This window comes from Centroberyx affinis, unplaced genomic scaffold, assembly GCF_046629955.1.
Source record: "Centroberyx affinis isolate AG114_WGS23_722 - 3 ecotype Tasmania unplaced genomic scaffold, CSIRO-AGI_Caff_v1 ptg001387l_1, whole genome shotgun sequence".
Classification (NCBI taxonomy): Eukaryota; Metazoa; Chordata; class Actinopteri; order Beryciformes; family Berycidae; genus Centroberyx; species Centroberyx affinis.
Window position 1 is genome coordinate 330,519 of NW_027279870.1, and position 25,986 is coordinate 356,504.

Sequence of the window (25,986 nt, forward strand, 5' to 3'; positions counted from 1 at the left end):
AACCTATCAGTGTAGGCAAAAAGTTCAGATTGGTTTGGGCTTATTGCATTTGTCAAATTAAATAAAAGAAAAAAATAGGCCAAACTGATAGGATTTCATTGATGGTAGGTTTACTAGAGTAGCAGTGCAGTAGCTGCTTTTTTTTTTTTTTTTTTTTAAATAAACTTCATAAATTGTTGTTTTTTCTCTTTGCAGATTGTAACTTGTGCAATGGAGGATGCCATCACTCTTGCCGCTGTCACCTGTATTACAGGTTAGAAAACCTTTTGTATTCATTTTAAAGTGAGTCATTTTCTGCGCTGTGATGAAGTCTTTTCCTGCCATTCGTAGTTTCCACCAGAGGTCGAAAGACCAAAGACGGCCCAAACCTTCCTTGGATGTCTGAGCGCTCACGCAAAACAAAATGTGCCTCACTTGGAGAAATGTCGATTTAAAAACTGGAGGTTGTCGTCAGAACTGGAGACAAGTTGCGGCTTTATAACTATCACCTGTAGTTGAAAAATGTATCGGTTTGGTTATTTCTTCAATGCGTCCTCAACAGAAAATACAATTTAACTCTTAACAAGAAAACAAGGGAAACAAGATTTTCACAATTTGACGGTTGGCATAAAAGAATGCCACATGTCTCCAGTGATGACCGGATGCCTCCATGTTGGATTTATGACTTTGCAAATGACGCACTGACTTGTGTTGCGTACTAAATTCAGTTGTTCAAAAGAGAAGTTTATTGGTTTGCTAATGTTGTATCAATCCAACAGGTCTACATGATGCAGCAGGCCATCACCGAGGCTGGAGGCTCCGCTCTCCTCACATCCCCAAGGAAATAGAAGCTGCTGCAGGATTTCCTCGATGGGAAGAAGCTTGAACACATCAGTGACTGGTGAGCCGATGGGTTTCTGTGATTTACGAAGTGTTTCTGTAACGGAGCCGGGGCTAATCCTGCTTACAATTCAATCAATTCAAAATAAAACCACAATTTGTTAATGAAACTCTTATTTTAGAGCAGCACAGTTATGACTAAAATGATAGTCCTTTTTTTGCTGAATTGTTTTGATTAGGGTTCAGTCAATACAAGGTTTCTCAAGGCAAAAATTCTGCAGTTAATTGTGAAAACTAAACTCATGACATGATTACACACAATTAATCGTGCAGCCTGTGTTCAGTCTTGGCTAGATATGAATGTATTCTGAATGAAATCTTCCTGAATTGATTGCTTTGAAAGTCAGTTTAGCCCAACCTATAGGCTTGCTCACCACTTTTATTTTCGCTGTGATGAAGTCTTTTCCTGCCATTCGTAGTTTCCACCAGAGGTCTAACGACCAAAGATGGCCCAAACCTTCCTTGGATGTCTGAGCGATTTTTATAAAAAAATCGCTCACATATTTTGTCTGTTGCTTTCAGAAGTAACTTAAACTTGAATCTCTCTTTCAGGATGGATCTGAACAAGAGAGTCCTGGTCTCAGTGGCGGTGCTGCCCCAGGTCCGTCCTGATGGGGAAAGTCAGCAGAAGCGTCGACCCATGATGACGGTCCCGGCCTGTGAAGCTGGTATGTGTCTGAGGGACTAGAACAAGGCCGGGGGGTTGATTCAGTATTCACTTTGTAAAAATATCTTTCTGAATCCCATGACTCAAACCCAGCCTTAACCTATAGACCTGATCGCCACTTTATTGTCGCTGTGATGAAGTCTTTTCCTGCCATTCGTAGTTTCCACCAGAGGTCGAAAGACCAAAGATGGCCCAAACCTTCCTTGGATGTCTGAGCGACAGAAGGGGAATATTAGTCGTCTTTCTCTCTTAAGTTTCATAACTAAAGGAAACTTAAATCTCACTTTTCAGGATGGAGCGGTCTGGTCTCCGTGGCGGTGCTTTGACCAGGTCCGTTCTGATGGAAAGTCAGCAGAAGCGTCGACCCATCATGAGGACCTGGGCCTGTAAAGTTGGTACGCATCTCTTTTCTACTAAGTGGAACTACAGAGTGTCTGCAGGTCCTGGAAAGTCAGAATATCTAAATTTAAGGCCTTAAAAATGTTAAAATGTCATGCATACAGTTACTAGAGGTCTTACTTCTTTCACCGCACAATTACAGGTTTCTTAGTGCTGCATGTCCACTCTTAGATTAATACAGAACTGGTTAGTAGTAAAAATATGCATCTTATCTGCTTTACTAATTTTAATTGGGTGTGTTCAATTGGAAATAGACTTGTTTTTCCAGTTCTTTTTCTTCATGTTTGTTAAATTGGTCTTAAAGTCAGTGTCAGGTAGCATTAAACAAGTCTTGAATTTGACTTTCCAGAGCCTGCAGATACCCTGAACTAGAACAAAGGCTGGGGGTTTAGACTGTTTCAATTGAATTTGATCAGCATCTGCTCTGAGTCTGTAAACCCAACCCAGTCTTAACCTGTAGACCTGCTCGCTGTGATGAAGTCTTTTCCTGCCATTCGTAGTTTCCACCAGAGGTTTAACGACCAAAGATGGCCCAAACCTTCCTTGGATGTCTGAGCGATTTTTATAATAATCGCTCAAATGTTTTGTCTGTTGCTTTCAGAAGTAACTTAAGTTGAATCTCTCTTTCAGGATGAACCTGATCAGGAGAGTCCTGGTCTCTGGTCTCTGGTCTCGGTGGCGGTGCTTCACCAGGTCCGTCCTGATGGAAAAGTCAGCAAAAGCGTCGACTCTGATGGTCCCGGCCTGTGAAGCTGGTATGTGTCTGAGGGACTAGAACAAGGCCGGGGGGTTGAATCACTGTTCACTTTGTTAAAATATTTCCTTTGTGAATCTGTAAATCCAACCAGCCTTTGTCTGTAGAGCTGCTCCACACTTTTCGCTGTGATGAAGTCTTTTCCTGCCATTCGTAGTTTCCACCAGAGGTCTAACGACCAAAGATGGCCCAAACCTTCCTTGGATGTCTGAGCGAAATTTTAAATTCTGGTTGTGGCCAGCAGCTCCACGGAGAAATGTTTTTTTTTTTTTGTACTTTTGCTAATGCTGTATTGTTCCAACAGGTTGACCTGGGGAAAGCGTGCCGTGGACCAGGACCAGGATTGGATTGGTTCACTTCTTTGAATTCTGGACGGTGGATTCCTGCCCAAATATTTAATAAAACCTTTTGGTCTGCAAAGGTTGTAATGTCTATAAAGGGTAAATAAGAGTCTAGGAGTCTTTTGTGGAAGCGTCTCTGCCGGGAATCGAACACAGGTCTCCTGATTTGAGAGTAAGAAATGGAGAATGAACTTCCTATTATTGACAAATGAATTGCAGTTCAAAGTTGTATTTAATGTCAGTCATTTTGTCTCAAATGGGGAACCTTGGCGTGTGATGGGACGCATAAGATGTTTCCCTGAATATGAACGTGGGTCTGATTTTGACGCTAATAGGTTCAGTGACATGGAAAAATGGAGGTAACTCCAGTCTTGTTCTCTAAATGCAAATTAAATAAAAACATGAGCATTCATTTTCTATCTGTCTTGTCATCTTTGTGATGGGTGAAATGGGGTTGTAATGACTGGGTCCATTAATTGCCTTGTGTGGTATCTCAGCAGTGATGTGGTGGTAAATACTTTTGAGTGAACTGACATCCAGTTGGTGATCATGAGGCAAACAACCTCATATAGCTTAAACCAATTTACTTTATGTAGAAGTACATGCTTACATGTACATGCCAATAAATCAGTATTAATATTCCAATAATTTATGAAAAATATAACTCAATGGGGACAGTTTGCATAATGAGTACATTTACTTTGATACTCTAAGTACATTTTGCTGCCAATACTGATGTCCTTTACTTAAGATTTTTAATGCAGGACTTTTACTTGTAATGGAGTATCTTTACATTGTTGTATTGCTACTTTTACTTAAGTAAAAGATATCAGTACTTCTTCCACCACTGTTAAAAGGTGAATAAACTGTTCTACAAATGAAAAGAGTTGGTTAAATGGGCCAGGTGAGTTTTTTTAGTGTGCACTATTGAAATACCAACTGATTAATCACCAGGGTAACCACTAAAATGTAGAAGTTAACCTTTTTTTCTTACCTGAAATACGTTTTGCACGTGTATTTAGTGGTTGGGAAAGCTATCAGCAGGGAGGGTGGTTAGTCATTATTTAACAATTGTCCGAATGCCTCAAGTACGTATACTAGCTTTGGCTCAGGTTAACTTCAAAGTTTTTGCTTCGCGCTATCAGTGCAGGCAGTAAGAATTCTAGTCCTTGGGGCTTTCCGTACACGCAACGTCATTACGCAGCTGTCAAATTCTTAAAATGGGAAGCTGTCAAAGTGCTAGCTGTTGTTAGCCGGCTAGCGTTCAGGGGGGGAAAAAAGCCATGGCAGGTGTGCAGCCCCAGGTAAGATACGGATTTGGAAATTCCGCGTTAATTCTCCAATTGCCCCTTAACAGTTAGCTATAAAATCAACCCACCGACCTGTAGGTTTATGTGGAAATTAACGGAAAGCAGCAGCTACACCTAGCTAGTAGCATTCTAGCTGGTTCAGGTCAGCTATGATTGAACTGTCAATACTCAGCAGACGTTAGCCGGGGTTTAGACGTGGCAGCACAGAGGCGTTAAAAGAGACGATACGCCCATTGTTTACATTTTGTTCGTTGTAGTATTGACACGTAACGTTACATGCCACTGTACGGCGTAGTAATAAACTGCATACAACTGTCTAGTAAAGCCCAGTAGACCCAAACTCCTGTCTTCTGTCTCTTGTCTGTGTATCTCTCGTTCTTACAGGACGATCTGTTGAAAATGACGCACAGAGAAAACTGGAAGTAAGTAGATTAATTTCATTCCCATCTCACGTTACAAGGACGGCTGTGTAAAACTCTTGGCTTGTGTTAAATTACACTGTCCTCTCCCCTCCCTCCCTCCGTTGTCTCATCTTACCCCTCCCCCTTCTCTCTTCCTTGCTCCTTTCTTCTCCGTCTCTCCTCCCCACCCCTTCGGCATGTGTTCTGCAGGGTGCAGCATGAGCGTCTCCACGTGAAGCACCGGGGTCATGAGGCCATGCACGCCGAGATGGTCCTCATCCTCATCGCCACCCTGGTCGTGGCTCAGATAGTCCTGGTGCAGTGGAAACAGCGGCACAACAGGTCGTACAACGTGAGTGGAGGCTGAGGGGAAAGTGTAGAGCCACGATGGGAATAGACACACATTAAGAGACAAGTTAGAGCTCAGTTAGAGACAGTACAGTGGAGTTCTTAATGAAAATCTCCCTATACAGGTTAATTAATAGAGTGTGTAATAATAATAAATAATAATAATACATTAGTCTTGTATAGCGCTTTTCTAGGTGCTCAAAGACGCTTCACATACAGGGTAAAATCATTTAATGGGTAAATTTATAAAAAAAAAAAAAAAAATGTAATGTAATTTAAATATCTGTGCTTATATCGTGTTTAGGGCTGAACGATTTAGAAAAAAATATCTAATTGCGATTATTTTGACTGATATTGCAATTGCGACATGATTTGCGATATTAGAGGGAATGATCATTTTTACATCGTTATTCTCGTTTTCATTGAAAAACGTATTAAAAAATGATTATGGTGTGATTTTTTGCGGGGATTCTGTACCAAACAAAGATGTTTTCTTAAGTCTGTAGAGTATGACGTGTAGGCCAGGACATCTCTGCAGCACCACAATATTTCATTTAAAATGGTATTTTTTTGACACACATTTCGCCTTTAACAAATATCCTGCGATTTGAAAATTGCAGTAGGCCATATTGCGATTTTGATAAAATTTTGATTAATTGTTCAGTTCTAAATGTGCTACCAGGGTTAATACAAACCGGAATAAAGACTTTGTAAAGATTAGTTCTTGTCTACCCCCTCCCTCCCAGTTGGTGACCCTGGTCCAGATGTGGGTGGTTCCCCTGTACTTCACCATCAAGCTGTACTGGTGGAGGTTCCTGTCCATGTGGGGCATGTTCTCCGTCATCACCAGCTACGTCATCTTCCGAGCCACTCGCAAGCCTCTGTCCTGCAGGACGCCGAGGTAGGGAGGCGGCGGCGTGTTTCCGTTTACCCCACACACACACACACACACACACACACACACACACACACACACACACTGTAAGCCATGTCAGAAACAGCCTGCCAGAGGTCCGGTCATTTCTGTACGAGCAGAAAATCCTCCTCTTTCTTTGTGTTTTTTTTTTTGGTGTGGCAAAGTTTGATGCAACTCAACGTTTCAGTGCCATTACCCATCAGTAGCCAATTATGTACATGTAGCGAGGCTGTGGGTCCTATCATTGCCACACCTTTGACACGTGTGTGTGTGTGTGTGTGTGTTTGTTAGAGAGGACTGTCTGTAATTGGTCCTTGCTGACAGTAATTATCCAATTTCCCCACAAGCATCACTTAAGCTTAATCTCATAATTGTGTGTGTGTGTGTTTGTTACAGGATGGCATGTAACTGGTTCTTGCTGATCGTAATACAATTGTGTGTGTGTGTGTTTGTGTGTGTGAAAGAGAGAGAGAGAGGGATGGAGAGATGGAGAGAGAGAGTGAGCACAGAATTGCAGTCATTGTGGATAGCAATAATTGTGTCTGTGTGTGTATGTGTTACAGGATGGCATGTAAGTGGTTATAGTAATAGAATGGCTGATAGTAATAGAATTGTGTATGTGTGTCTGTGTGTGTGTGTGTGTGTGTGTTCAGTCTAGTGTGGCACGGTCCTTGGTGATAGTAACCTAACTGTATTTCCTCTTGTTTCAGGATGGTGTATAAGTGGTTCCTGTTGATCTACAAGCTGAGCTATGCGGTCGGGGTCCTGGGCTACCTGGCCATCATGTTCACCATGTTTGGCTTCAACGTCTTCTTCAGGTGACTCGCCACATTCTCACACAAGTGGACAAAGTGGCTTGCTTTTTTTTTTTTTAAACTAGAAAACAATGTAGAATGAAACCTGCCCTGCCTTATTTGATGCCCAAGCATTTTCAGTGTATAAGTCCTTGAATCGTGCTTAAAGTCTGAAAAAAATCTTAAAATAAATAATCAAAATTTAAGGCCTTAACAAGTATTAAAATGTCTTAAATCCAGTTATACAAGTGTTATTATTTTTCCACCATGTACTGACAGGTTTCTTTGATGAATGTCCATTCTTGGATTCATCTACAGTCTGCATCCTCTCTGCTTTACCAAACACAATTAGACTTAATGTCCCTAAACACTAAATTTCCTGGTGTCTTCTCACTTGTCTCACAGTTAGTCATCATGTCTCTCTATCTGTTCATCTGTCTCTTTCTGTCTCTCTCCCTTCAATTTGGAACAATTCAAAAGGGTTTTACTGGCACGAAATGCTGTACATGAGTCGTTATTGCCAAAGCAGAGTCAATAAAACTTTCTTTCTTTCTTTCTTCCTTCCATCAGGATCAAGGCAGAGGACTCTATGGATGTAGGGGTGATAATGCTGTTCTACGGGCTTTACTACGGCGTCATGGGGAGAGACTTTGCTGAGATTTGCTCTGACTACATGGCTTCTACCATCGGGGTAAAACGTTGTTTTTTTTGGGGCATTTGTTTACTTTTTATAAAAACAACTTGAATTTCCTTCTCTTCTAGGCAGGGCTGAAATCACGTATGCAAAATCATGTATGCGTGTTATGTGTGTCTGTGTGTGTGTGTGTGTGTGAAGGGGTGTATATGCATATTAGGGTTTGAGCTTTATGGGATTTTGAAGACCAATACTGATATGTTTAGACTGAAGTTGCGGATAGCCGATATTTTCTGCCAGTATTCAGTATCTTTAAATTTGACAATTTTCATGCCAAAAAATTACACATTTTCAGTGTTTCCTCTAGAGTTTTACTCTCATCGGGGTGGAAAAGCCTCTGAAACAGCATTCAGACCATCATGGGACACTAAAACTCTCCACTGACACCCAGACTGATGAAATTCTTTTAGTGTCAGCAGCTCTTTAAGGCAGAGTGACCCACCACACCTATTCAATAGCAGAGGAAAGTGTAATTGAATAATTAGGTTAAAACAAAAATGAAATTAGTAAAGAATAAAAATTTCATGTCAGGTTTTCTGTAGCTGTGGTCAGGAGGAGCCTCCATCATATCAGTGGTGGACGACACTGACTGGCCGATATGCAGTATTTCATAAAAGGCCAATATCAACCCGATATATTAGTCTAAATCTATTGCATATGTGTGCTTATGCATGTGTGTGTGTGTGTTTCCGTGTGTTTTCAGTACTACAACAAGGGAGGCATGCCCAGCAGGAGTCTGACTGATGACATCTGTGCCGTGTGCGGTCAGAGGATCCTTGTGGACATCGATGAGGAAGGATTTATAGAAGACACCTACCAGCTCTCCTGTAACCACATGTATCCTTACCGTGTGTGTGTGTGTGTGTGTGTGTTTGAGCTATGTTTTGGGGTCCAAATTTCCCGCAAGAAAAGAAGACCCGGAAAAGTTGTCGCTGAACTGAACCGAGAGAACTGAAAGAACCGATTATCGCCGGTACAGATATGAAGAGAAAGTGAGAGAGTAACGGAAAGAGATGCGTGGTTTTGAAATGGAGAGGAGGAGGAGGAGGAGGAGTCAGATTGCCTCGGTTGCCATTTCTGTCCATGCCTCTGTCTCCCCCAGGAGGAGAATCCAGGTCGCTGCATCGTCGTGGGAACAAGCCCTAGTTACCTAGAGCCGTGCTGTGATAGAGCAATTAGTTTATAGAGGATGGCCTGCCATTAGTCAGCAGGATAATCATCTCTAACCTCTAGAGGCTTGTTGCCTCAGCACTCGGGCCCCTCTGGTGAAACGCTATGAAACTAATTTCTAAATACAGAGTGTGTAATTTGGTGTTAGTCGTGCTTTGATACAGCACTGTCCTGGGGGTCGTTCTTTACTGTCATCAAGGGTGTTACAGCATTTATAAAACAGTTACCAGCACGTGTATTGTCAAAAATTAATAAATAAAATATAATACGACCCTGATGAAAATGTTATATGTCAACACTGGGTGAGGTTGGCGTCTCCTAGCACTGCAATAAATATGGAATAATTAAGGATAAGTTTTGCTTCACCTTTTGGTAATTTAGTTTTTAACCATGCTTTTTATTCAGGTTTGGTTGAGGGTCACTACTACCATTTACTGTACAATCTGTAACACTTCACAATAGCCCTATTTCAGTGTATTAACCTGTGTATTGACCTATTAAAAATATTGTAATATTGCAATCATTTATTGGCCAGCTGGCAACTGGTTGCACTAACACAATATTTTTGTGTACTTATATACACAATAATAGGCCATTGTAAATTGGGACCGTATATTCTTTTAGTTTGAGAACAGGTTTTATGAAGAAGATTATCCATTGCCCAATGGTAGTTGTTGTGCCTTAACGTTGCCCCGCCCCCTCAGATTCCATGAGTTCTGCATCCGCGGCTGGTGCATCGTGGGTAAGAAGCAGACATGTCCATACTGCAACGAGAAGGTCGACTTAAAGAGGATGATGAACAATCCGTATCCTTTCATTGGTGCCTGACTGAACGGCTCAGTGATGGACAACTATAATTTGTTCTTTATGATCATGATGTTGTTAGGAAATTGTTAGGAAAAAATGAGGCAATCAAGGGATTGGCATACTGTTTGATTTTGTAAATTTAGTGCTGCACGCCTCAGTGTACAGTACGGTAAGTGGGACAGGAGAAGAAGATGAAGAGAGCAGGGTTCCTACACAGGGGCCAGTTGCATAAAGATAGACCTGGTCTTAGACATAAATATGACCTTAAGTCAAACTTGCTATAGACCTTTATATTTACCTGTTCCTACTACTTCTTGATTGTTGTAGATCTCTAATGGTTTGTTTCTGTCTCTAAAGACTCGTTCTCTTCTTCAGGTTCTTTCCAAAAAACAAAGATTTGCCATCCTTTATGAAATAGCAACAGTATTTAAACTTCCCGCTCTGACAGTTAGGCCGACTCGTTGCCATAACAACAAAATTCTTAACTCAAGATTAGCCAGGGGGAAGGTGGCTATCTTTCCTACCTCAAAATAAGTCAGTCGTAATATTTAAGTAACAGACAGTCTTAATTAGCCTAGTCCAACCTGAGAATGTAAGACCAGTCTAAGGCTTAGACTAGTCTTAAACTATCTTTATGCAACTGGCCCCAGATCTGGAAAGGTACAGAAAAGTAGTTTGGTAATTTCCAGGTAAAGTATGGACAAATGTTACTGTCCCGATATACAGTACATACGACTACTGCTTTGTCCTTTTAGAGCCCCGTCATCTTGCATATTCTTTTATCTGTTGGTATGAAGAATAATTTGAATCTATAAAATGATATGGCATAGTAAGGGCAAGATTACGATCCATATAAATCATACTATACACATAAATCAAACAAAATCTTCAAATCAAGAAATTGTCCGTAAAAAAAGTAGGGAATTTTGAAATTGAACCTGTGTAGAAACCTTGGAGAGAGAGAGATGAAAGATTAGGGATAGGTTAGCAAAGGAAGTTCCAGAAGCCCGACACAGTATTCGGCAGAACTCGGGCTCGCAGATCTGAGTCAGCGTACTCCTTAACCGCTTCCCCCTGCCGCCAGTTGGGAGAAGACGCACGTTCTGTACGGGCAGCTGCTCGACTGGCTCCGGTACCTGGTCGCCTGGCAACCCATCATCATCGGAATCGTGCACGGAATCAACTTCTCACTGGGCCTAGAATAGAGCCCCGAGGAACGCCGCTACAGACGCCGGGGTACGTCCTGGAGCCTCGGCAGAGCGCGAGAGAATGTCGGGACAGACGTTTTTTGGCAGGAAAATGTCGAGCTTAGCGCTACGAGGAGCTGGTTCGGGCTGCGTTTTGAAATCTTCTGTTTCTTTTATACATATATATATATATATATATATATATATACTTTTGTGTGGTCGTTCGTACAGTTGCCTGCAGAATAATCCCAGGCGGTCTGGGATCTCTCTGTACGGGGACGCTGTGATCCCAAACGGTTGCCAACTTGTACAAGGGATACTCGGGAGCAAGATCAAGTATTTGAAAAAAAAATAATTTCAAAAACAGTTCGACACAAGTAAGATATGTGCGGATTGTAATTTTAGGAGTCGTGTGAAAAATGTCGCTCTCATGCATGTTATTTATTTTATTTTTTTTCTCATTTGTGAAATAGCATTGCTCTACTTTGTACTGTATACAGAAGAAAATGGCTTTTATAAGATTTTTTTTATAGTTTGCACACTTCATTGTCCTCACTGATGGCTCTGTATTGATACTGCTTGACACCTGTTTCTGTAAAAGGAATCACACCTCAATACAGTAATGGTAATCTTTATTCATGTAGCATTTTTCAAAATGTTAGCAGTGTTTCACAGACATTTGAACAATAATCAGTACAGACAATAGAACAATAATCCAATTAGATAAACAAAAAAAGTTGTATTTGGGAAATTACAAGCAAGCTTTTGATTGTTGGCTGACAGCGATAAGTAATGTGAAGATCTAATATAACGATGTAACAGGAGCTAATCTACAAACGGTTTAATCACTTAAAGGGATATCTTGACAGGTTGAATCACTGCTTTTTTACTTTTTGTTTACTTTTGCGTAGTGATAATACATAGCAGTGAAGTGATGAAAATAAGTGATAAAATATGATATAAAAAATAGTGATGATAAAAAGAGTAAAGATTGGAGGTAGGAAATTGAAAAAGGCGTCTAAAGTGATCAGTAGCATACATTTTTTCCTTCACCATGTACCTGCTTACATTCTACATTTGACCCTCAACCTGCCCTAAAAATTTGCATTTTTAGCATTTGTCATTGAAATCAATAATGGCTAATGATATTTGCGGTCTAATCAGTTCTCTAACAAATTGTTTTGCAGTTGCTCAAAGTGCCAAAACGAGCCTTTTTACCACATTAGCAGAGTACTTGGTGTTATCCCTTTAACTGTCAACCAGCAGAGTGTGTCTAAATGCTTTCTATGATGTTAGTATGACATTTTAAAAGCTACTAACTTCTTAAGAAACAAACATATCAGAACTTAAACCAGACTTTACAGAGCATTATGCAGTCATAGTTGCAGCCATCGAAGCCACTCCATGTATTTTGCTGCATTGTGCCTCAGCCTACTTTGAAGAAACACCATGGAAGGTATTCTAAACTAGTCCGGCAACATGCTGATCTGCATGACTTTTAACGGCCATACATTCTCAAGCCAAAACCAAATGATTTTACAGTATTTCTGTTGGTAAGCTATGTGGTCATTATTTTTATTTGAAAGGAGAGTGATCAATCCACTTTTGTCAGATATCTTGTCAGTTACATATACTGTACATTGCACTCCTACTACAGTTGGTTATTGATCTCCGATTATCACTGAGTGTGTTTTTACACCGTTTGATTTTCTGCTCTGTCTTTTACAGTTCTTGTATTATTTTACGCGCTAATCCAAAGCGACTTGCAATGAGTGTAAGCTTAAATTCCTAGATTGCCAACATTACAAGCAACCAATAGTAAAGAGATCAGGGCTCAGAGGTCACAACACCCCATCGTAAATGTACCAAATATTCCTGTGACCCTAGAATGAGCATGTATGATAGAGAAGTGTGAAGTAAGGGGGTAAGAGCCGAGGAGAAAAGATAGAAATGATTTTTCTCCCTTTGGTTTTGTTGGTATTGTGAAGCAGCTTGACTATGTTTGACTGATATAAATGTGTCCGTCTAACTTGGTTTGATGGGTTGAACGCCCGCCACTGTTGCATCAACCAAAAGGAACCGTTGTCAAAAAAATGCTCGGTAAAAAACAAAAAGACATGTAGCTCTGCACTCTGAAAGTCACAACTCATTTGCACAGCGATTACAAACGGACAACTTTGCCCAGATTGTTCTGTTACACACGACCTGTTTACATTTTGTTTAATGTTGTTTACTACAAACGGTTTGGATTATCTGTTATTAGCAATATGTTTTAGTTTGTATAAAGCATAAGTGATGATGATACATGGACAACTTTTTGGAACAACTGAGATGGGCAGGATACTCAACAAAAGTCAATACGTCACTGTTAAATTTCTGAACAAATTTTATTAGAGACCCAGTCATCACTTGGGATATACATAACACTCCATCATGTTAACATGTTTGAGACGGAGAGAAGACTTTCTGTTGTGATAAGTGACGGTTGCAAAGTTGCCAGTGCAACGTTGAGGATGTCTACAGCTGTGGCTAAGGTCCCAAATTCTACACTGAGCTTTTGCAGTGACGTATTGCCTTGCTTCAGCAGGGATGGTGGAGCCACAAAAAGGACAAAATCACTGTGAGAAATATAGCGACAAAAGTATTATGAAAATATTGTCATATGTTTTGGCAATTCTGCCCATCTGCATTGCCTTAAAATGTTGTCTATGTGTCACGGTTATGGCGGATTGGTTTGCTAACAGAGTAGAGTGGTTACCAGTGATTATGAGGAACAACAAAAGGATTGCAACATTATCTCTTCCTCCCCAACACAAAGGAAATGTTTAATTTCTGTGTGGTTCTCAGGTGTTCAAATTTTACGAAAGCCTTTCTTCAACTGACTCAGGTTGAAGCCCCGTGTTAACAAGCATCCACCCTGCTGAAGTGTCCTTGAGCAAGAACACTGAATCCCTACTAACTCCAGGGAGGCTGCTCCCTAGCTGAATCTGACCTTTGACCTCCCTGTGGAGGGGCAAGAGAGAAGAGAATTTCCCTGCTAGGATCAATGAAGTATCATGTTATAATCAAAGGGGGGAAAAGATCAGAGACGAAGAAGCATTACAGTATTCTGTCATTTTGTTTTTGCTTTCGTCAATCTTCCAGCATGATGGCATGTCCGCCGTAACCGTTGGTAACCACTCAAACATTCAATGACAGGCCTCTATTGGAATGGGTTTGTTCAAATCCTTGAAGTGAATCCAGTCCGGTGCTCTAGTGCTGCGCAGGAAGAGGGCTTTCTCTCGCCAAATCTCTCTGTAGCCACGCTGTGATCGCAGCAAGTGGCCGATGCTTTGTTATCAAGACTGCTGCTGATTTAAACTTCATATTGAATAAATATGTATAAAAGCAAATCGGTGTGTGAGAGAATGTCTCATACATCAAGGGTGCGATCACACCTGCAGTTTGTTTTCTTTGGTCTGAACCGTAGTGGAAAAGTTAGCTCGTTGCATTTTTGTATTCGGTTCCTTTGCCCACTTACCAAACGGACCAGGGCTTGTAAACAAAAGTCACATGGACTCACAAGTAGCTTGTTTATTGGACAGAGTTTTGGAAACCTGTCATGCTGCTAGGGTGTAGATTTTAGCAGTGGGGGGTCAAAACACATCTGATTCCAGTCCTTGTAAAATTAGCTAAGTGTGTTGGACTAGTCTGCACTCTTTGCCGTGATTGCCCTTCTCTGGTGTTCATACGGTCAAGAACACATGAAGAAATAGCTGAATAGTTTGGAACTGAGCATGAAGACCTGCGTTGTAAACATAGACTTTTTTTTCCCAATAGTTGATATGAGAATTGCCATGGCTTGCTTTTTGTAATTACTTAACAGATAGCAGCGGTGGCTGATTCACAACACGTCGGGAGAGATTGGCCTTTGTAGGAAAGCACTGGATAACACTATTCTTAATATACTGTTTTCATAATTTGCCTTAGTGTAATCACTAAAGAAATAATGTTTCTCGGGGAAGTAGATTTCTTAAAATGTGTTGAACTAGTAGGGAGAGAAAAGATGCTGACAACAACAGAGCTTCAGGTATAAACGGCCTATTTCTTTGGCTGTACATATTAACTACTACATACATCAAACACTAACTAACCAAACCAAAGTTTATTACTAGGTAAGAATCTCCTCTACTTTTTACTTTCCTCTGCTGTTCTTTTACTCCTCCTACTCCTCATCTTCTCTCCTTCTCCTCTACCTTTACTCCTTGCCTTCATTTACTCCACAGCCCTCTCACTCCTTCACCTCCTCTTTTTATACTCCTGCTTTTGTTCTCTCATCCTACTCTGCTCACTCCTCTGATACTCCTCTGTTCCTCCTCCATTTCTGTCCTCTCACTTGTTCTCCTGTTCTTCTCTTTCTCCTCACGGTTTTCCCTTCTTCCCGTCTCACTCCTCCTTCTCCTCCTCATCTTCTCCTCTCAAGGCGTAGCGGAGGTTCTTCCAGAACTCCGCCCTCCTCTCCTCCTCCTGCGGCCACTCCAGGTAGGTCGTGGAGCTCATGAGCTTGCGCAGTTTGCAGAAGCGTTTGGGGATGTCGTCCTTGGCCAGCGGCTCCAGGAGGATCAAGATGGCCGCGTCCCCGTCGGCCATCCCGTCGAAGAGCCGGAAGTGGGAGAAGTCCAGCTCGTAGCGGCACCAGTCGGAGCGGACGAAGTTTTCCGAGAGGATGAAGACGGTCCGCCGGCTGCGCTCCATGGCGCTCATGATGTTGTCCACGATCCACTGTCCAGGGAGGAAGTCCCGTTTGTGGAGGCACAGGGAGAGAGGCCGCGGGTCTTGGGTGTTCGCCGCGTCTCCGTTGTTCTCCCTAGGACAATATAAACCAAGAAGAATTCAAGAAGAGTTAAGGAGCATAGACCAAGTAGAGGAAAAGCGTCATCAACCAAATGAATTTGACAATGAAAGAAAATACTACTATAGAAATACTACACGAAACCCCTGTAGATTACCTCTGGTCCTCCAGCTCAGGGACCAGGAACTCCTCCACCCAGCTGGCGTCTCTCTCGCTGTAGGAGACGAAGGCGTCGTAGCGTAGCAACGGCTCCGCGTCCCCCCCGTCTCCGAGTCGCCGGCGGCGCCTTGAGGCGGCGCTACGCTTGGCCCTCAGCCACGCCCACGTCATCTTGAGGTACCAGAACGCATGGAGGCGCCACAGCAGGACTATCAGCAGAATCCCCGTCAGCAGCGCCAAACCGCAGCTCACGGACACGAACGTGACCCGGTGGCACTCGACGACGGAGAGGCGGACTTGACCCACCGGCTCCCCCTGCAGGTAGAGAGGAGAGTCGCAGACGTAGCCCTCTGCTCCGTCCATTAAATCCACAGCTCCTTCTCCTTTAATGTCCGACTGGAGGAAGTAGACGAACTCACAGGAGCAGACGAACTTGTTCTGACCCGCCTTGAGGCTCTGGAGCCGCCTGTAGGACTGGAGGTCTGAACGGCCGAACATGCTCAGGGTGTTCGACTGTGGAAGGACAGGGAGTGTCGTTGGTTAGGAACACTGGCTATGAAATTGGAAATACCACTGTAAACCACTATAAAAGCAGCCGGAATCACAGGTAACTGCATCCCATCATGTTTAGCGTGTTGCACCCCTCCAATTCGAGTTCGGACGCTTGTCGAATCGATGCCAAGGAGTATTGAAGTTGTTCTGGTGGATTTGTGTCGGGGGTTTGGGCAGTTACCTGTATGTTTTACTCACTTCTGTGAAATTCTTACTCACTAAACATGTTCCAATAGAACTGGCTGTAAAATAAGAATAATCAGCATAAAAACAGCAAAAATCAGGATGGGAACTGTGCAAAAGTCTTAGGCACCCTAGATTTTTTATATACATTTCTTAGAAGTCTTAGATGTTTATTTGTTTTCTGCATTAGTGTGTCAGTAGACTGCTGTTTATTGTAATTTTTTGATATTCAGAAACTTTTCATTTCATTAGTTTTGAAAGCATCTTCATTTTATGGATTTCTTATGCCTAAGACTTTTGCACAGTACTGTATATACCGACCACTTTGGCAGATAACCAACCATGGCTTAGGGATCACCTTCTGTTCCTTAATCATACATTTCTACCTCCCAGTTTGTCCAGGATTCTAACTAGCGACATTCCAGTCACAAGCCCACTTCTCTCATCTCTAGGCTACTGCCACCTATGGTTTATAATTCAGGAGTAACATATTACATGCAACTGACATGATAAAATGATTAGTGTGTGTGACAAAAGGACACACAGGGTCAGGTCAGAGTCTCTCTAGATACGACCAGAGGTGGGACCAAATCCTCCAGAAAGGTTTTTCAAGTGGAAGAAAGGTAAAGGCTTGTGTCAACCAAATCCTGGTAGAGTGTACTTGAGGGGCAGACCACATTTTTTCACTAAATATTCAGTGGACACCTTTCCAGCGAGTTTGGATCGTGTCACAGGTCTAAAATAAATGGACCTGCATGAGCCGTACATTTGCCGTACAACTTCGTGGAATTGTTCATTGTCTGCCTATGACAGTTCCCTCATCTCTTGAATGCCATTTTACACTAATGGGTGTGAGGTGTGTTTGTCTCCCACCTCTATTGTCAGTGTTTGCAGGCTGGGGAACAGCCATCCAGGGGGAAGCCTCAGAAACTTGTTCCCAGTGAGATGCAGCTCTCTCAGGAGCGGCAGGGCCAGGAGGAAGACATTGAGGTCGTTGTTGCTGAGATCCAGCACCTTTACATGTTAAAAAACAGAGTATAATTATACATTATATAATTTGGTCATATGCATATGCATTTGCAACCATTTTTGATGTTTACATTTTGTCTTGCTCAAGGACACTTCAACAGATTGGACACACTGGCTGTTTTTTTGGGAGATTGGACGTCCCACCTCCCAGTTGCAGGATCATCTCTCTAACCACAATGCCATCCTGCTACCATCTGGTTAGCTGAAGGCATGCTGTAACTCTGACTCTATTATTACAATAAACTATAATAAGAAAACACTACTTCTATAGCACTTATCTAAAAGTTTAAAATGTGCTTTACCAATTGGCATAAAAACAACCAAAGTAAAAGGAAAAATGATAGAAAAGGTGTTTAACAATACATTGGTGTTTAGTTGCCCGTGTGTGTTTTATTCACTTCTAATTAAATTCAACAAAGCAACAGGGAAACGGCACAAGATTAAAAAGTTGGCAAAATCAAAAGCATTGCATACAAGCAAGTCTATAATAGTGGATTGGAAGAAGTGATTTTCTCAATCAGCTGATCAATTAGTGTATTTGCTACAGTGTCGAGGTGGTTTTTAAAGTGATGCATAAGGTACATCACTTTAAAAATCACTTGTGCTTATTGCCATGCTTTCCACTGTCCCGTACCTCCAGGGTGGAGGGCAGACAGGGGGTGACGGTGGTGAGTTTAGACCGGGAGAGGTTGAGGTATCGCAGGGTGGAGGGCCAGGAGCAGCTGGGGGGCATGGAGCTGTATCCGTTCCTACTGACGTCCAGGTGGGTCAGCTTAGAGAGTTTAGTCACCAGCTGGCTCAGAACGGAGAGAGACTGGAGGGGGGAGAGAGAGAGAGAGAGAGAGAGAGAGAGAGAGAATCCAAAATCACAATCTCCTCCTCTCCTTCACACACACACACACACACACAAGACACACCCACACACACCCAAGCATTCAACGTTTTACTCTCTCTTTCCCACACACAAACACCAACACACATTTCTATTACTATACTTGTGAGGACCTTCAGTGACTACACTCTCTACACTCTACACTCCTTTTAATGTTGATGTTTTCAATGTGGTTGTTTTATTTTAACTATTTTATTTGCTTGCTGTATGTTTTGTCCTATGTATTTTTTTAATTGTAAAGTGTATTGGGACCATGCTTCAGGGTGATTCTGCACTTAAATAAATTGACTGATTGATTGACTCCCTCAACCCTAACTGTAACCCTCATCACTGGCTAACCTTAACCTTTACCCTAACCTAGACCAAATCCTAATTGTAACCTTAAATGTGCTCTGTGTATCATTTTAATATCAATAAATCATCACCACATTCATTTTGAGACATCACTGTATTTACTGTAATAATCATCAGTGGTCAGCCTGTCAGCCTCCATCAGCCTCTACTCTGCATCCTCCATTGTTTCTCCACCTGGTGGATCTGGAGGGAAATCTGCTGGATCGCTTTACGGCACAAAACAGGAAGAGGTTCTGTTCTTCCAGAGCAAAATGGAGCTGAAGCTGAAAGAGTTTCTGGCAGCAGATGGTGGAAGGAGGGAAAGGAAGACATATATATATCCAACATATATATATCCAAAGAGAAAACCTTTGACCAAAATAGCAAAAGATCTGTCCTAATTCATTTGGCAATGATATATTGATTTTTAAAAATGTCAGTGTTTCCTGTGTGGAAATCAGCAGTGAGCAGTAATAGGATACATACTGTACATAAGAGCAAATGGAGGTTACATAAACAATCGTAAAATCAGCCCACCTTCAGAGCGTTGCCGCTGATGTTTAAGACCCTGAGGTCCTTCATGGTGCCGTCTCCCTTACACAGTGACTCCTCCAGAGTCAGGTCCGTCAGCAAGTTGTCAGACAGGTCCAGGTACTGCAGGTTCACCAGGAGGTGGGTGGTTTGGCAGGGGATCACAAACATCTGAGGATGGAAGACAGTTTATGATGGTTTTTAGTCTCTGTAATGCATTCATTTGGTTTTTGTTTTGTTTAATTGATCAAAAGAGTTTTGAGATTTGGTGTGAAACCAAACATGAAATATTTCAGAATTTGTTTTTTGATCAGAAGCACTTCAGGTTAACTGAGATTTAGAATTTTTTTTTTTTTTTTTTTTTGAGTCCTTTTGAGTTTAAAAATGTATTTTCAATAGAGAACCGTGATGGACATGAAAACTGTAACATGCAAAACATACATGCGCAAAACTATAAAATCACATTATAGGTAATCACATAATTTGTCACAATTTACTATATAAGAACTCAAAAAGCAATAGACCAAAACCACACTGGAACAACTGCGGACCAAGCCTAAACACTGTAAACTTCTCTGACCAGTTGAATTGTACTAATTGAAGTTGAGGCTTAATTGAGTCCCCTCCCACTTCGTTTGTTGCCGGGGCAACAGGAGATCTACTTAATTGGAAATTCCCTGAGAAATTCCTTTTACTTTTTCTCATTTCACAGAAAACATATGGCTTAAAATTGTTAGATATAATATAGTGTATGGTTTTCTGATATGTTTTTTACCTTTAATTGCATAGCCTCTTGTAATTTTGTTAAGAAAGGTGTTATATAAATATAGTTTTCATTTATTCCCGTGGTAAAACGTATGCATGAGAAACGCTTGTTGTCGTAGATAGACCGCCTACCTATCATGTCTACATAAAGTGCTACATAGGAGACTCCTTAATCCATACCCTGACGCCGATGACCGACACCCTCCTGGGGTACTGGAGCAGAAATCGCAGCTCTAAAAAAGAGACAAACTTCCAGACGTCCAGCACCACTGCGTTTCGTACGTAGAACTCATCGATACTCTTCTGGTCGGTCCATTTGGCTCGCTCCCACCTGGAACCGGTCGAAAACAACAAACACAGGAAGTAACAGTCGAAGAGCTTCATTCCAAAATGAGATATCTATTTGGAAAAATGACACCTATAGCAACTGTTGGTATTAAAGCAAAATTCACTATTGGCTATTATTGAATTTATAGCCTTTTGCTTACAATATTGTACCATTTTAGAGGGAGTATTCATCTGTAATTTTTTTAAAATATTGAATAAACCCAACTAAGTCGTAACTGGGACTCATAGAGAGAGCCATATAAGTCAGTGAATTGCAGTTTGCAGATGACTGACGCTTTCAAATTTCATAGTCTGAAGCCTTAGTGTCAAGACTATAATCCTACAAGTGATATAGACTAATGATACAACTTTACCACAAAAAAATGCAAAACAGAACTATACGGTTCTTCATACCAAGGCTTCAATTTATGCCACGTTCATGTCATATTGGAAGAAGCAAAGGAACGGAAGACGAAGAAGAACTTTTACGTTTATGTGTTTAACTCAGTAGAACGCCCACATCCAAGATGGTGATCACAAAGTCATTTGTTTTGACAATTCATAAGGTAATTTACAATCAACCGATATTATTATCTACTCCTGAAAGACCTTTAGGGGCAAAGGAAACCGACATCGGTGGATTCGCTGCCTGTGTTCACATACTTATGCAATTTGTGACCCCTAGTGGGAGACTGGAGTTGTACAGAAAATGACAGAATCAAAGAATATACACAGCTTTTTATACTAGGTGCTTGGCTTGAAAACAACATGAAAAAATGAAACTAGTTTGACCTGAGCAAGAAACACAATAAAAGGTATTTTTGAGCATTTCAGTGTGCGTTTTTCATGCTCCATCTTTGATTTTTCATGCTTAGAAAAAAGGTGTTCTACTTGTAATTACCACTAGGAGGCAGATGTGAATGTATTTTTCCCCAGTCGGCAGCTCGTATTTATGGTAAATCCGATATCACATGAACACACGGCATAACAATCTAGCTTGTTGGTAAAACTGTGAAAGTGCCTGGAGAATTTTGAAAATGTACTGGCTACTGAGACCTAAACAAAAAAAGGTAGTTTCCTGCCCTGCTTCCAGTGCCACATATGGACATCTTGCAGAGTTTGAGAGATCACACTGACACATGCTGACACAGTTCAGTCTTATCTTGAATGCAGACAAAGTGCTGAGTTCCCACCTGCCTTCTCCTGTCAGCACGACGTCATCCACGAACAGAGAGGTGAGCGGCACTCCGTTACACACCATCAGGAGGTTGACTATCCCCTCATCGGACACAGATAAGTTACGCAAGGTCATCGACCTGAGGGGTGATGTCATTTGAGCAGTGATTAGTTGATTGGTTGGTTGTGAAGGGATTCAATTCAGCATCTTTTGTATTCACTTGTGTCTCTCGAAATGCCTGTCATCGGCTTTTTTCACAACTCTCAGCATTGTGCACACACTGATTCATCACAAATCATCTTATCCAGAAAGCATAACGCCGTTGTCATGTGAAAACCTAGTACCTTCAGTCTTCCAATGTTCATGCTTTAAACAATATATGGTGGTCAAGCTGAAAACAAGGCTGCTTTTTGCAGTTCCTGAAAAGCTGACATTTCTCATTTATTCAAAATGGCTAACATAGAAAAGGTGTGTGAGTCCAGACCTGACTCTCTTCCCAGCCGTCTCTCTGAGGGGCTGGATGGACTCGTTCCTGATCAGATGGAGATCTGAGAGAACCATGGGAGTCTCAGGATAGGCCACATCATGGAGCACAGCCGCGGCCAGGGGCGGGTCGGTTAAAAAAGGGCCATGGAGGCTCAAAGTGACACGACCCAAAGGCCAAATGTCTGCTAGAGTACCGGGCTCGTACCTAAAGAGAGAGAGAGAGAGAGAGGAGGAGAGAGATGGGAATGGGGAGAACATTTAAAGGGGAAAAGGACAGAGAGTTAAGGCCCTTGAAGTTGTTGCTTCTGTGGTTCTCTGCATGAGGGAACTTTGCAGCATCCACAGCACTGGTGACTGCAATTTTGGTCCATACATCTTAATTGTCATACTTGGTCCATAGATGTCCATATTTGTAATGTACTATCTTAATTTGTCACTTGGTTTGTAGTCATTGTATTACATTTTAAGTCCTTGTGGGTTGAAATAGGTCAGTGGTCACTACAGTTCTAGAAACTTCGTGAAAAATTTCCATTTTGGTCCTCTGTTGACGCTCCAAAATTGAGCCAACAAACACACACACACACACACACACACACATTTGTATTACTATACTTGTGAGGACGCTCATTGACTACATACATTCCCTAATCCCTAACCTTACCCTAACCTAAAACTAATCCCAATTCTAATGTAACGCTAAACCCAAGTCCTAACCCTAAACTAGTCCCTTAAAGAAGTGAGCGGCAAAATGTCCTCACTTTGGAGGATTTTCCTCATCTTTCCATTGTTGTGAGGACATTTGCGCCTCATAAGTATAGCAATGCAAGAACACACACATGCCCCGTCTCTCCCCCACCTCCTCAGGTTGTTGGCATGCACAGTGAGCTCCTCCAGCTGGGTGACTCCTGCCAGATCTCCTCTCCTCAGCTCCTCCAGAGCTGCACCTCCAAACCCCAGCCTCCTCAGCCTGACCAGCCCCTGAAACACTGGAGGAGAACCCAGAGACCTGGAGGAGAGGAGAGGAGAGGAGAGGAGAGGAAAGCTTACATACAGCTAGCCTGCAGTGACACCTACAGGCCTAGCGGTGCACAGCTTATTCACAATTCTTCCACACAGCATCAGCACAAAACATCACCAGTCCCTCCCTACACTCTAATCTGAGCTGTATGCTTGTAAGAGTTGGTCAGTAATCTGAGCTGTATACTTGTGCGGATTGATCAGTAGGTGGAGCTGTGTACTTATATGGGTTGTTCAGTAGGTTGAGCTTCTGCAGGGCTCCTAGTTTGTTGAACCAGGTGTAGTTGAGAGCAGTCAGCTGATTGTCAGACAGATCCAACTCCTCCAAACTCCACAGGGAGGCAAACGCTGCCGGCTGGATCTCAACGAGTCTGTTACCTGGTGGAAATGAAGAACAACATATATAAAACATCCTCGCCAACCAACAACTACATATTCTAACTAGTCTGGGTAACCCTCCACTTTACAATGGCCTTGTTCCAGTGTATTAAACTGTAAATTAGGGATGGGGTGATATACTCACGATACGATTCGATACGCGATATGGGGTTTCACGATTCGATACAACCACGATACGATGTAATAAATAAAAGTTCAATGACAACAAAGTCTGACTGTGCAGAATTCGCTTTATTTCTGAGACACACATTTCTCTAGCGATGCCATTGACTTGGTAGAATGTAAACAACAATTTAAAAATATCATTACAAAGTGTAAATAGTATAATTTGGATGGAGAGCTTGTGAAATTGTGATGGCCAAGTGTCTCATTCGTGATTACTACAGCAGAATAGCATGGAGCTGATATCACCATCAACATTTTTGTATCGTGATATATTGAATTTCGATATATTGTTCCATCCCTATTATAAACCTATTACCAAGGTATTATAACTACACAGTAATACCCTGTTATGTACAATGGCCATATTGTAGACACATTATGTACTATATATATATATATATATATATATCTATATATATATATATATATAGATATATATATCTGTTTATTTTGCTGTATTCACGTTGTGTACACCAACACATCAAGGCAAATTCTTAGTATATGTGACTTGCAATCAAAGCAATTCTGATCCTGATTTGTAAATCTTGTACTTGTAGACATTAGTCTACAACTTAAGCATCAGTTTCAGTATTGCATTTCCAGTTTTAAGTCAATGCAAAAGCATTAAATAGTATTTATACAACAGATATTTTCAGCAAAGTTATCTGAATGGCCAAAGGTGGCAGCTTTGTTCTCACACTCTTCTATAATAAACCAATAAATGTGTGAAATTTCCAGCAGCGTTACCACGGAGATTTAGAACCCTCAGTCGGTCGTGGCCTCTCAGGTCATCATCAGTCACCACGGCGATGTTGTTAAAGGAGAGATCAAGGGTCAGGGCACGCTCTGTTACCGTGGGAACGCGGTCGAATCCTCCGTAGGAGCAGTTACAGGAGAGCCGCTGGTTGCAGCGATCGCAGGACGGGTTTTCACCCTCTGGGTTTGACCTCTGACCCCAGGACAGAGAAAGGGGGAAGAGGAGGAGGAGGAGGAAGAGGAGGGTGGGTGAAAGGACGGATGGCTGTCCCATCCTGTGAGAAAAAAAGACAAAAAGAAAATGGTTGAAGAAGGGAGAGAGGAAGGAAGGGAACAAGGGAGGGAGGAGGAGGAGGAGGAGGATGGAAAGAGAGATGGTCCTGCTGTAAGCGAGAAAAGAGAGTGAGTGAGTGGAGGAGTGAATGAGTGAGTGAATTAGCGATCGAGTGAGTAAGTAAATGAGCGAGAAAGTGAGCCAGGGAGCGAGCAGATAGGGAGACAGAGAGGGAGAGAGACGGGACGAAAGTGAAAGAAACCGGAAAGAGGAACTAGGATTTACAAAAAGAGGAAGTATTCGCCGTTTTGAGATGAGATTCCCAAACCCCTGGCCTTCTTCACACGTCCCAGATTGAGCAAGTCATTTTTGAAAACGTCAACAAGCAGTGAACAATTTGTAATAACTAAAGGTGAATTTGGGTCATCCAGCAGTATCAGAGGGCTTTGGCACACACTGTGTACTCGCAATACTGTGTGTTATCATTTACTCGTCGGCTGATCCGCAGCCTTTGTCCTTTTCTATTATTCATCAGTGTTGATTTACGGAAGCCGAGACTCACTCATATTTTTAACAACCCGACTTTTTACAATTGAATTACCTCATTAAATTCATGGTTTGCCAAGATCACAACTAGTGTCCTATTGCTGTTGCTGTCATAAGACACTCCTTGTTTGAACCGCTGCCATCTGGCAAACGGTTCAGGACAATAAGATCCCGCCCTATCACAGAACAGATTACAGGAACTGTGAGTGCACACACACACACACGCATCAAGGACTGTGACACACACACACACACACACACACACACACACGCATCAAAGACTGTGACATACACACCTCCACCCTCAGAGACTGCTACCACAGACACAATTTATAAACACAAGGATTTAACATCTATTTATTAATATTTACAACATTCAACCTTTGTAAATTTGTAAATGTGTAAATTTAATTTAACTAGTGCCTTTTATTTTTAAGTTGTATTTGCACAAGTCTTTCGTAACATTATGCTGCTATTACTGCTTTTACTACTGCTTTTCTTTATTTGTTTTATTATAACTACATCGGGAGAAGCCAGGCGAAATTTCATTGTGCCTGAGTATAATGACAATAAAGATCATTCTATTCTATTCTAAGAAGCAAGCCGAGTAAGCCTGATTACGTGTAGACAGATTAAGTGGAATTGATCACGATTGATCAACACATCAGATTTTACCATGGGGTGACACAGGCGGAAATTGCAACCACAGTCAGTTACCTAATTAAGCCATGATCTTGAGAAATTAATGTGTTGTTATCTCATAATCACCCTGCGTTACCAGTAGTGGAAATTTGAACCAAAACTAGTTCTCGGTAGCAAATAACACATGCATGGTAACAGGAGTTGATTGGGTTTGACGTGCTGGGGCAGTTTGTACACAACCTAAACCCCCCCCAA

General features: G+C 41.8%; 2 protein-coding genes and 5 non-coding genes across 7 annotated transcripts; 6 read left to right on the forward strand and 1 right to left on the reverse strand.

Annotated features, from left to right (window-relative positions):
- Positions 1 to 296: 296 nt before the first annotated feature.
- Positions 297 to 389, forward strand: LOC139649693 (small nucleolar RNA SNORD14). Its single transcript, XR_011695623.1, has one exon. It is a non-coding gene; the product is annotated as a small nucleolar RNA SNORD14 (small nucleolar RNA).
- An 875-nt stretch (positions 390 to 1,264) lies between these two features.
- On the forward strand, positions 1,265 to 1,357 carry LOC139649690 (small nucleolar RNA SNORD14). The gene has a single exon (XR_011695620.1). It is a non-coding gene; the product is annotated as a small nucleolar RNA SNORD14 (small nucleolar RNA).
- A 315-nt stretch (positions 1,358 to 1,672) lies between these two features.
- On the forward strand, positions 1,673 to 1,765 carry LOC139649689 (small nucleolar RNA SNORD14). The gene has a single exon (XR_011695619.1). It is a non-coding gene; the product is annotated as a small nucleolar RNA SNORD14 (small nucleolar RNA).
- Positions 1,766 to 2,411: 646 nt separating this feature from the next.
- LOC139649692 (small nucleolar RNA SNORD14) lies at positions 2,412 to 2,504 on the forward strand. Its single transcript, XR_011695622.1, has one exon. It is a non-coding gene; the product is annotated as a small nucleolar RNA SNORD14 (small nucleolar RNA).
- Positions 2,505 to 2,822: 318 nt separating this feature from the next.
- Positions 2,823 to 2,915, forward strand: LOC139649691 (small nucleolar RNA SNORD14). Its single transcript, XR_011695621.1, has one exon. It is a non-coding gene; the product is annotated as a small nucleolar RNA SNORD14 (small nucleolar RNA).
- Positions 2,916 to 4,252: 1,337 nt separating this feature from the next.
- Positions 4,253 to 11,901, forward strand: rnf175 (ring finger protein 175). Its single transcript, XM_071526168.1, has 9 exons — positions 4,253 to 4,344; positions 4,735 to 4,772; positions 4,962 to 5,103; positions 5,846 to 6,000; positions 6,726 to 6,833; positions 7,380 to 7,500; positions 8,207 to 8,340; positions 9,378 to 9,479; positions 10,565 to 11,901. Exons 1-9 carry the CDS (start codon positions 4,324 to 4,326, stop codon positions 10,683 to 10,685), a joined length of 942 nt encoding a protein of 313 aa, XP_071382269.1. The 5' UTR covers positions 4,253 to 4,323; the 3' UTR covers positions 10,686 to 11,901.
- An 11-nt stretch (positions 11,902 to 11,912) lies between these two features.
- Positions 11,913 to 24,543, reverse strand: tlr2 (toll-like receptor 2). Its single transcript, XM_071526167.1, has 11 exons — positions 24,261 to 24,543; positions 23,171 to 23,327; positions 22,789 to 22,938; positions 21,931 to 22,137; positions 21,463 to 21,585; positions 20,123 to 20,273; positions 19,184 to 19,348; positions 18,056 to 18,235; positions 17,266 to 17,406; positions 15,656 to 16,170; positions 11,913 to 15,513 (listed from the first exon to the last, which is right to left on the reverse strand). The coding sequence occupies exons 1-11, from the start codon at positions 24,541 to 24,543 to the stop codon at positions 15,093 to 15,095; spliced, it is 2,493 nt and encodes an 830-aa protein (XP_071382268.1). The 3' UTR covers positions 11,913 to 15,092.
- Between the last annotated feature and the right edge of the window lie 1,443 nt (positions 24,544 to 25,986).